At 35.3% G+C, this 11,788-nt stretch overlaps 2 protein-coding genes across 5 annotated transcripts; one reads left to right on the forward strand and one right to left on the reverse strand.

Moving 5' to 3' along the window:
- Window positions 1-3,010: 3,010 nt before the first annotated feature.
- Window positions 3,011-4,621, forward strand: LOC107476797 (UDP-glycosyltransferase 89A2-like). Its single transcript, XM_016096705.3, is given in 2 exon segments — window positions 3,011-4,116; window positions 4,119-4,621. Coding segments are annotated over 2 exon segments (1,518 nt in total). The 5' UTR covers window positions 3,011-3,017; the 3' UTR covers window positions 4,538-4,621.
- Window positions 4,622-5,397: 776 nt separating this feature from the next.
- On the reverse strand, window positions 5,398-9,114 carry LOC107476796 (E3 ubiquitin-protein ligase BIG BROTHER). 4 transcript variants are annotated; one of them, XM_016096704.3, is made up of 10 exons: window positions 8,947-9,114; window positions 8,714-8,783; window positions 8,100-8,176; window positions 7,804-7,980; window positions 7,345-7,579; window positions 7,131-7,168; window positions 6,949-6,993; window positions 6,446-6,573; window positions 5,828-5,936; window positions 5,398-5,706 (listed from the first exon to the last, which is right to left on the reverse strand). In XM_016096704.3, exons 4-10 carry the CDS (start codon window positions 7,945-7,947, stop codon window positions 5,674-5,676), a joined length of 732 nt encoding a protein of 243 aa, XP_015952190.1. In that variant the 5' UTR covers window positions 7,948-7,980; window positions 8,100-8,176; window positions 8,714-8,783; window positions 8,947-9,114; the 3' UTR covers window positions 5,398-5,673. The 4 variants fall into 4 exon arrangements, with proteins under 4 accessions (XP_015952190.1, XP_015952188.1, XP_015952189.1 ...); XM_016096702.3 differs by having other exon boundaries at window positions 8,714-8,800; XM_016096703.3 differs by lacking the exon at window positions 8,100-8,176 and having other exon boundaries at window positions 8,947-9,113.
- Window positions 9,115-11,788: the final 2,674 nt, after the last annotated feature.

An 11,788-nucleotide genomic window follows, 5' to 3' on the forward strand; every position in this document is an offset into this window, starting at 1 on the left:
GAATTTATGATGATAAAAGAGTCTGGAATTTTCGTGGTTAAGGGATGAGCTTTAATGAAGAAGGGGCGTGAAAACGACGAAGCTTTGTCTGCACTTGCATGCAAGTTTATTAGCAATTAACTGCAGTTAGTTACTCGGGGTTGAAAACACAGTAGAGAGGGATGAGGGACTGAGATAATCTCAGTCTAGAGGCTGAGAGAGGGGCGTGTTGCTTTGAAAACAAGTAAGAGGATTCGAGATCTTTTGGAGTTGTTTGCAAAATACTAGCTAGAAATTCAGTTCGAGTAACTTTTACCGTGCGGTAAAATAATTAATGGCTAATATTTATTCTTAAAAAAGTAAATCATGAATGGATGGCTTACATAACTCTTGAGACACATTTAGTTGGGTAGAAATTATTTTTACCATTGATTTTGAGACTTTCAGTTACTAGAGTTTTTCTCAGCGCACGCAAACCATCACTAAAAGTGTTTTCGGGTTCAAAAGTCTCTAGTGAGAAAAATAAATCAATGGTAAGCTAATATTTAATACCAACTAGTCAAATTTGACTTAGAGAGATTAATTACTCTCATAAAGTAAATTTTGACGTTATTAATGGTCTTTTTATTTAAGTTTTTTTCTTTTTTTTTTAAATTTTGTTTTTTTTAACCATTGGATCTGCCTCACTATTTTTTACTGGGCCGGGATTCAGGATTTTGTAAGATAGATTTTAAAATAGCAAAAAAAATCTATTTATCGAAAACCGGATTCTTACAAGACAAGGAGGTGATCCTATTGTAGCTTATGTCAAGTTCGATGAGAGAGAAGAGGAGGCCAACGATAGCAATGACCATAAAAGATTATTTAATGAGTCAACTATCATTTTTACCTACGAAAGTTGAAAACGCTAACACATTTGTCCATAGAAGAAGGAAATTACTATTTGTATCCATAAAACATGGTTCCACACAACAAAATTATGCAAACACTAAAAAATTATCTAAAAACCTCAAATTACCCTTATCATCATCTGCATACCTAAAAACCCAAAATTACCCTTATTATCATCTGTTTATCATCATATTACTCTCTCTCTCTCTCTCTCTCTCTCTCTCTCTCTCTCTGTGTGTGTGTGTGTGTGTGTGTGTGAAACATGTGTATTGTTGCACCAATAACAGTAACAAAACACATCAAATAGAGAAAAACTATAAATTAATTAAACCAGTGCAACCACATCATTGCAGAAGAAACAGATCCAAGGCCACAAATTCAATCCACAAGGTGCAAGTCTACCATTTCATCTCTATTCCTTTTCACATTCTCTAACAACAACAACAGCACCAGCAACAATGATAAAGGGGTAATAGAAAATGAGAGAAAGGATGAAGGGTCTGAAGAGTACCATTCCACAACCAGGCGTTATGAAGTCATCGGTGATGGTCCTTAGCAAACTGCTCGCCCTCTAGTTCTCCGGCGACAACAACCACCAGTAGATAAAATTCTCTTCCAATCTTCTTGCGAAGCCATGGAATCCAATCCTCATCGGAGACCGCGTCCTCGTGCTTTGCAACGTCTGCTCGTTGTGGATGATGGAGGTCGTGCAACGGTGCTAATGATTGGTGTATTGAAGTCGCTATGACTGATGGAGGTTGCGTGACAGTGTTTCAGAGAGTACAGTAAATTCAAGAGTTTTGAAAGCAGAGATAGGATTTGCTTTTCGACGAAGCATGTCGGAAGTAGGAGGGCGTCGGAGGCCTTGGGAGGTAGAGGAAAAAGTGTAATGGTAGTAATTGTGGGTCTTTTGGTCACTGCAGTAATATTAGGAAAAGTCGGCGACGGAAGTCCATTGTGAAGAGGGGTGGAAATGAGAAAAATAGAAAATTAGAAAAATAAAAAAAGAAATGCGAAGAGAAAGAGATGATAATAGTAGTGATAAAGATAAGAGTAATTTGAGATTTTTAGATAATTTTTTAGTATTTGGATAATTTTATTGTACAAAATCTATATTTCATTAGTATAAATAATAATTTCTTTTTTTTATGTATAGATATATCAATGCTTTCAATTTGTATGAATAAAAAGAGTAAAAACTCAATTCGGTCTTTGTCCATTTTCACAAAGGATAAAGCGATCCATGTTTTAAAAAAAAGAGACACTTCGATCTTCAACCTTTTTATTTTCAGACAATACGATCCCTCTATTAAAAAAATTGTTAAATAATAACAAAAATTAATTTTGTGGGGATTTTATTTGTATTTTCTGGATGTTTTAAACTCCCACAAAAATTTTTTCAACAATATAACTAATTAGTGCCACTACTACCACTACCTTTTTCATCTTCATTATTATCACTCCTACCTCTATTATTTTTATTGTGTAACCATATTTTATCATCATCATTATCTCCTCTACCATTATCATCACCAATATCAATATTATCAATATTAAAGTTCTCTTCTTTCATTTCTTATTAGATGTTATTTTTTTCCTTTTAAAAGTATTGTACTACAATTACTTTTTTTGCGACATCATTTTCACCAATTATTTTTCTTCACTTAACCACTATTGGAAAAGGAATTTTTAAAAAACAAATTTATTAATAGTTTGTGGAGGTTTAAAACCTCCACAACATACAAATAAAATTCCTACAAAACTAATTTTGTTATTGTTTAATGAATTTTTTAATAGAAATCATATTATCTCAAAATAAAAAGGTTGAGGATCGAAGTGTCTCTTTTTTAATAGAAATCGCTTTGTCTTTCGTAAAAATAAACAAAGATCGAATTGGATATTTACTCGAATAAAAATGATAATTTTCTCTTATTACATTTGTATTTTCTCTTATTACATTTGTATTTTTATTATTTTTTTTTGGACAGAAACTTGGACTAACAGATCCGCCCAGACCATAAACAAAGAACCCCTGGCCTAACCGACCCGGTACCCACTTGAATTTTATTATCTTAAAAAGTTCCGCAGACAATAATGATTGACCCAATAATCCTATGCAGCCCAATCACTGCTTATTAGTTATTATTATGATAAACTTCATTCTTCATCTCATCGGCAGACAAACCTCGATTCAATTCTTTACACACCACAAAGCAATAAAAAAAGAAAAAAACGAAGACATGTCTTGTTCTTCCGTCAACAGTAACAACACTCACATCCTGGTGTTCCCATACCCAGCTCAAGGCCACATCCTAGCACTCCTAGACCTCACCCACAATTTAGCTCTAAGAGGTCTAATCATAACCATAATAATCACACCGAACAACCTCCCAATCCTCAAACCCCTCTTAACAACCCACCCAACAACCATCCGTACACTCACACTCCCTTTCCCTTCTCACCCTACCCTTCCGGCGCGTGTAGAACACGTCCGCGATGTTGGTAACACTGGAAATTACCCCTTCATCAACGCCCTCTCTAAGCTCCAAACTCCAATCATTGAGTGGTGTAGGACCCACACTAACCCCCCTGTGGCTCTTATCTCCGATTTCTTCCTTGGCTGGACTCACCAACTCGCTGACCAACTCGGTATCAAGAGAATCGCCTTTCACTCCAGCTCCGCTCTCTTGGCCATCATCTTCCACCGCACCTGGCCGGAGGCGCCGGCACTCAGAGCCCGTCCGGTGGTGGAGTTCCCTGACCTGCTCGGAGCCCCGTCGTTTAGGAACGAGCACCTTCCGTCGCTTCTACGACTCTATAAAGAATCGGAATCGGAATCAGAGTTCGTGAGGGAGAGCATGATCGCTAACACGACCAAAAGTTGGGGTTACATATTCAACACGTCACGTGCGCTGGAGGGTCCATATTTGGAGCACGTGAGCAAAATAATGGGACATTCGCGGGTTTTTGGGGTGGGCCCCTTGTGTTTGATTGGAGTTGGTGGCGGGTTTAATCGTGTCGATCGGAGCCCGAATACCGGATCCGGTAATGTTTTGGAGTGGCTTGATGGGTGTGAGGAAGATGGATCGGTTTTGTATGTGTGCTTTGGGAGTCAAAAGCTGTTGAGGAAGGAGCTCATGGAGGCCTTGGCGGCCGGGTTGGAAAGGTCAGGGACCCGATTCGTTTGGGTGGTGAAGGAGGCAACCACAGCAGAGCACGTGGAGAAAGGGTACGGGTCAGTGCCGGATGGTTTGAGGATCGGGTTTTGGGTCGGGGCCTACTTGTGAGGGGATGGGCTCCACAAGTGAGCATTTTGGGTCATCGAGCTGTGGGTGGGTTCCTGAGCCATTGTGGGTGGAATTCAGTGTTGGAGGCGGTAGCAGCTGGGGTTGCTTTATTGGGATGGCCAATGGAGGCTGACCAATTTGTTAATGCATGGTGGTTGGTGGAGGTTATGGGAGTTGCTGTGATGGTATCTGATGGGGCAGATTCTCTGTTTGACCCGGATGATCTGGGTCGGGTCATACATCAGTCCATGGGTGCGGATAGCATCCAAAAGGAAAGGTCAAAAGCATTGAGAGAGGAAGCTATTAAGGCTGTCGGTGGCAGTGGAAGCTCCTCCAAGGAGTTACATGAGCTGGTTGAAGCACTAAAGCAATTGAAGTGAAGTATAAATAATTTATGGATAAAAACGTACGTGCAGTTCGTGTAATTGTTTCATGTGAAATTGACGATAAAAGAACTATTAGATGATTTGACAAATTTAATTAAATTGTCATTTAACAGTTTTCAACTATCAATTTCTTATGAAAACGAGTTTCCACGTTCACATGTTTTTATCATCGATTGTCTTTTCAGCTATAAGATCGAGTCATTAACCTCATTCCCGCTATGATATTACTATATTTTGTCCACTTGATGAACTGGGATGAGATTTTTCGTTGTTTATATGCAGAGTGTAATGTAATGACCCTGAACAGTATAACGTCCATCTATACATACACTTGTGAGTCCCATTAATACATAATTGCAAATCAGACCAACACCAAGAGGAATGAAAAAACCAGAGTCTACAGCCTTTGATCCTATAAATTAGAAATGAACTCTGATTATTAGCAAATAACAACTAAAGTGCCAGCGTGAAACATTAGTTACTTCATATGTTTTTTTAAAATCAGAGATACAATACAAGCATCTCTATCTAGAGCAAACAACTTCGACTATGTCATCAAACTATCTGTACAAGATTTAAGTCTGTCCAAATGCAAATGCTTGATGCCAGCACAAAATGTAGCTTTTACCTCTATTATGATTGTACTATCATAAAGACTGATTAAAGCGCAGGAAAGTTAATCACTTCTTTGTCCAATGATGTAACTACCCTGATCGATAGAAGTTTAAATAATGTCATAAAATTGGTGGATACGGGATACATCATGCAATTTCAAGTGATGTACCGATCCCTCCAACAAAAACACACTTATTAAGCAGTTGACAATAAGTACGTGAAATATAAGCACACTAAAAAGTTATACAAAAACAAACCATAAAATCCAGGTTATCCAATACAACACGATGCATGTCAAATTGTCAATCGTCCCATAATATTTTATAAAACTTTGGGATTATGACCCACGCCAAAGCTATCTTTGCATTTTTTTCCCCCTAAACCAAGTAATGATTCGTCTCACTAAGGAAAAAAGGAAACAAATAAATGTATTTCTATGAAAGACCCCAGACTAAAGGAGAATAGAATCATATGCAGGTTACTTCTACAAATTTGTCCGAGGTTATTTCTGTTGGCTAAAACACTTCCCTGTAACATATAGGACAAGCCTGAAAAAACATGCAGAAGAAAAACAGAGTTTAAAATCATATGAATTTCAGTGGATGCCAAATACAGTGTTTGTCACCAGAACAAGAACTAAAAGTATCAAGTTCATGATGAGTATCTTGCCTTATTGATGCTAAGCCATCTGGCCCCGCAACTAGCATGATAGAGATGTTTACAAGGCAAAGTGATCCGCTTGTCCCCTCTTTTATACTCCATCTGGCAAATCACACACCTAAACCGGACAATGTGTTAGATCAACAAATTAGCAGATAATAGTCACTATCAGTTAAAAGGAGCTGACTACTCATTTGAGTAAGCATTTTGTTCTCATTCACAGATTATGATACAGGATGTATTAGATTTTAGGACTATGATCCATAGTAAATTTGTTCTCAATGACCTTAGTATTTTTAAGATCACAAGAATCTATAAGTTCGTGGAATAATATAAATTTCCTCTTCCAGTGAGGATATGCACCTTGTCCCTTTTTACCCCATAATATATATAACTATAGAAATTAGTAGTTTGGCAAAGAAAAAGGCATATGTGATTAATATTAATCCAAAGAATAAGCTTAACATCGATTTACCCCAGAGGGAAGTTGAATTGTTAAAAAGAAGTTAATAACCGAAGAACAGGAGTAAGTTAAAAATATAAAGCTGAAACAAATATTTGACAGTTAGACATAAATGGATAATAACAGCAGCAATTGCTTTGAAACTCTAAAAACACCAATATTACCTCTCATCCTTCGACTTCTTCCTTGAGAAGAACCCACACTTGTACTTTGAAACTGGAAGCATCGAAATCTGCTCTTGGGTAAGACCACGGCTTTGGGTTCCAACAGCTTCACCTAATTCAAGTAGTTCCTGTAATAAATAATATGATCTTAAGGCAGGGAAATGGGGGGAAAACAAAGCCACATTTGCACTTGAGAAATTTTTCAAATATGGCTTAAATGGAAACATGATTCATGATAGGACACTGGAATCATTTGATCCATATTAGTGACCCATTTGGGAGGACAAAACTTAGTCCCTGTTAATATCATTTTCTAAACTAATGTTCCTTTACTTTAGTTGTTATCGACACAGTTTTCTAACTGCAGTCAACATTTCTAATTGCAAGATTAACTATTATACGTATCAAGAACATTAACCCTAAGAAAACCAGAGATATAGTAGCTGTGTTTTAAGAAGTAAATTAAGCCAATAAAGATCATAATATGAGAATCTCAATCCAACCTCGTAGGTCATGTTGTCAGGATCAATACTGTCTTGCCAAACAACCTGTAAAACATGGCAAAACTGCTTAGATATCTTTCATTGTGCTTCTCAGAGATGGAAAGCTAAAGGTAACTGCACAAATTTCTAACACAATCACAGGAGTTAACACTAAATAAATCAGGACTTTTGAAGGCAAATACCTGATAATCATTGGAATTACTATGATGTCTTCGTGGACCTGGAACAGAAGAGACAAAAAAAAAACTTTAGAAAACCACCGGATGGATTACAAAAGTGGGATTACTCATTTAACTGATTTCAATCTCTTTTATCAGCTAAACAAAGCATAGGCAGAGGATCTAAATCTATCTGTTTCATATGAAAATTATCTTCAAATGAAACTCAGGAACATACACTCAATAGAATTGTCTCGTGTGGTATTGTTTACCCCTTCTCCCCATTCTGTATTTACAGCTGCAGTATGCTCATTGACAGTCGTTGAGTTTTCCAAAGGCCTCCTATATTCGTCAACCAGTGGTTCATGATGATGATTTACATCATAACCATGATTATAACGATAGTATGAAGTGCTGTCAGGTTCAGAAAGTCCAAACTTATAAAAGCTTGTAGTTGAAGGGTATGAACTTTCCTGGAATATAAATGGAATACCATTTTAATTCAACTCGAGTATTATGGAACTTTCTAATAGATTTCCAGTAATACCAAAAGGATATCAAAATAATTTGCAGACAAAATGTGAAACAGAGCAGGGTATTTCCAGCAGATCTATATAATGGAAACAAGAAATGTGCAACAATTTCCACCAAAACAAAGACATAAAATGCTAAATAGAATAGAAATCTTTGCAGGCACCTGAGCATGTGATGCACCAGAAAAGATGAAATTGACATGTTCATATGTGAGACCTTCGAAATATTCAATAAAGCTTCCTGCTGTACTATAGGGATAGCTGATGTTATTGTAATGGTGGATTTCCATGTGTGGATTCCAACTCATTTTGGATCCTTTCAGCCAGACAACACAACTAGTCTGCGGAATGAATCCCCAGCAATTAACATTAAGCAGAGCAAAGACAATGAGGTGCAGAAACAGTAGAACACAACAAAATTTGTATTAATATTAACAAATTAATTAATTAAATTACATACACAAATTTAATATTCACAGATTCATCAATAAAACTTGAAGATAACTAACACGAGACAGCTACTCCTAAATTGTTAACCTGCACCCAAAAAAAGTCATACAGATATATTCAGCATGTATAAGAAGACAATTGTCAGAAAGCCATTCCTCCAATGTTAATTCCACTAGTTTTGCTCACATCACTTTTTTCTAAAATCTGCATTCCTAATCAAACAGCTCAAAAAACTAAGTGAAAAAAAAAACGCATTAGTACAAATGAAGCTGACAAAACTCCACCAAAACCAAAATCATGCTTTAATATATATATATATAATAAATGCAAATTGAATACAATTTTTCGCTAATTGGATTCTTAAAAAAAAATGCAGCGTAGGATCATATTTTTTTTTCTCAAATAATAATATACCGAGATCTCTCGGGAAGGCACGAAGATTCATCAATGAAGAATTGAAAATACACAGACAGAAACACTGAAAAGGAAATTGTTGTGGCACCTGATCCAGTAGAAAATGCAAGCAAAACAACGAGATTATATCTCCTAAACAAACTTCAAATCCGCTGTCATTAATTCGGCTGAAACTAAACACGGCAAAAAGAGCTAAGAGAGTGGAGCCACCTGCTAAACGCGACGCAAATGCGGGAATCGAGGCAGAGAAATCCGGCAGCTGCGTCGATTGCAACAGAAGCTGAAAATGCAATGCTCCTTTACGGATCAATAACGAGAAAACAGTGTAAGATCAAGAACGATAATCGCGTGAAAAGGTAACGAAATAAACAATGGAATGAGATTGAAGAAGCTGCGAGAGAGAGAGAGAGAGAGAGAGAGAGGATAATGAAAATGTTAGATACCTTGATCTCGGTTTCGTTGCTTGGTGACTTGGTGAGAGAAGTGAAAATGGTGAAATGGCTTCGTCACACACTCGTTTTGTAACTCTCTCTCTCTCTCTCTCCTGTGGTGTGCTGCTTTACGCACACAGTGGTGCTGGTTTCAGCAACACGCCAACTCCGTTAGATAGACAGTGATCACCTGCATCGCACCTGTTTTCCAACCCCTTGCGGATTTTTTTTATTAAATATGTTGTAAAAAAATTAATTAAAGGATAGAAATATTCTCTCCATTTGGGTTGCCAAAATAATGTGATATTATTGGAGGGCGCCACGTTTAAAATATTTTTTTAAAGATATTTTTAATAATTAAAATTTAATATATATAATCGATTAAACCGTGTTATTTTTGTTCAAATTAGGTCAAATAAATTAATTTAATCGAAAAAATGGTGAATTAAATTTTAAACCGGTTTAAATTAATATTATTTTTTATAAAAAATAACTACAATACCTTTATTATAGANNNTATATACAAGAATATTAATTTAAATCGATTCAATGTTTGATTTATTGATTTTTGGGGCAAATCAATTTGTTTGATTTAATTTAGACAAAAATAATACGATTTTATCAATTATATATATTAAATTTTAATTATTAAAAAATATTAAAAAAAAGGACTTTTTTGAGTGGCTCCCATTATTGGATGAATGAATGGACTCTATTCATTTAATTTATTTTATTAGTAATAATTTCAATATATATTGTCAGGAAGCATTTAATTTAATATCATAATTAGTTAAGTACAATACTATCAGAACATTGAATCATTTTAAGCGTTCTTTACATATTTTTGTTATTAAAAAAGGGAAAGGAAATTGGAAGATGTGTCCTCTCTTTTTTCCCCCTTTGATTTTATTTTTTAAATCTCCACAATAGGTACGTAGAATATTATGATTTCTATGTCGCGTATTACTTATGTATAATAATCAAATATACTTTAGTAGTAATATTATTATTGCAAGGGACAAGTCTAGTTGTTGGGCTGAGTTTGGAAATAGGTGATTTCTACTCTTATATTTAGTTGGATAGAGGTGACCAAAACCAAACCACTCTGCTTTTGTTAGGAACCAACCAACAAAATTCTCCTCTACTTTCCTCCAAGTAGAACAACAATCTTGTTCTAAACTAAGAGTAATTTATATTGTTAGACTTTAATTAATTTGTAGCAAAAATAAGTAATGAGAGACCTGCGAGAAGGAACAAAAGGAAAAGGCTGTCAGGCATGTGAGGAGGGGAATCAGGGATAACATAATTGAGAAGCGAATGATCCAAAACCCTGGCGTGCAAGTGAAGTGAAGCCACTATAAAAGTATCATTCATAATTAATAATTATAATAATCATAATAATAAGCTACGGTACCCCCTTTCTTTCTTTGTTATTCGGCTGGTCATGAATAAAAGAGATTCACTCCTTGTTCACAAAGGTGAAGGGTCTCATTTTGTTCTTTTTTTTTTTTTTACATTGCACATTTTATTTTTTGTCACATGCCATACAACATTTTAGAGAAAACGACCTTACATAGTTTACATGAACCCACATCAATCATCATCCTCTGCTTCTGCTCTCTTTCTGTTTAAGGAAAATATATATAACTTGTTATTATTCCATGGACTGTTGAGAATCGTGGTTAGGTTTCATAAGAATCACGCTTGAATTTAAAATTCCATAATGTAACATGTTTCGAATGAAAAAATTTATATAATAAGACTGGCATAGATGCTTAATATTTACACTAACAAGTAAAATAATTATCAACCAGGTGTTATATATTCCAATGCCATATTAATTATCACCTATATCATTGTAATTGTAATTTAACAATCATGCCAAGACTAGAATACAACACAATGAATGATAATCAACTACTTAATTACTCTAGTTAAGGCAAGGTATGTATGTAAAGAATATGAGTTGGTTTTATGAACAAGTAATCTTTGTTATTTCAAAAATAAAGTGTTAAGGATAAAGAAGGGACCCCACCTATTTGGTATCCAATAATTACAGCAAAAATAAAGAGAAAAATGACATCTATTAGCTAATCCAAAATTAAAAGATGGAGCTTCAAGAAAGTTAAAAAAGAAATGGCCCATTAAGATTATTTAAGACTAATGCTAGCTTTAACATGAAATCAGTCAAGTAGACTATACAATAATACATCAAAGTGTTTCTTATAAACCTGCACAGAAGAGATGAAAAAACCGCACTAAGTGAGCACTAGCAAGCAAGCCATGGAATTGTGGAAGCAACCTGATACTGATCAAAGGGTTGCACCAAGGGCCTAAATGTAATTTAGCCATGTGCGCAACATGGTCTTTCTAGAAAGATCCATGGCTGTAACTATATCTACTTCCAAGCTGCTCTTCACAAGAACTATGTCAAGAAGTCTAAACGTGCTTCTTCCCTTTCAACGGATTTTCCAAACACACCCTTGATTTATGAAAATTATGTGTATATAGTAAAATTTTCCATCATTGGTGACTTTATTGGTGTGATTATATAACCAAAGATGTGTTAAGGATCGTAATTTCAACAATTTGTTTAATGAATCTGGTTAATTTTTGTTCTTCACCCACTAAGTACTATGATTCACTAATATGGTAACGGAAATTTATTTTACACAGTTCTCTGTATTCAAATGTCGAATTAGGCATCTAAAGGAAGCCTTACTTGTAATTCTTTCATCTTATTCAACAAAGACATTATTTGCCTAAGATATATGAAAATACTAACAATTTCAAACAAGTTTTATCAAGTACAACAAGTTTTGCCTGCATCAAGAACAATGAATAAGATTCTTAT

Source organism: Arachis duranensis, chromosome 3 (genome assembly GCF_000817695.3).
Source record: "Arachis duranensis cultivar V14167 chromosome 3, aradu.V14167.gnm2.J7QH, whole genome shotgun sequence".
NCBI lineage: Eukaryota > Viridiplantae > Streptophyta > Magnoliopsida > Fabales > Fabaceae > Arachis > Arachis duranensis.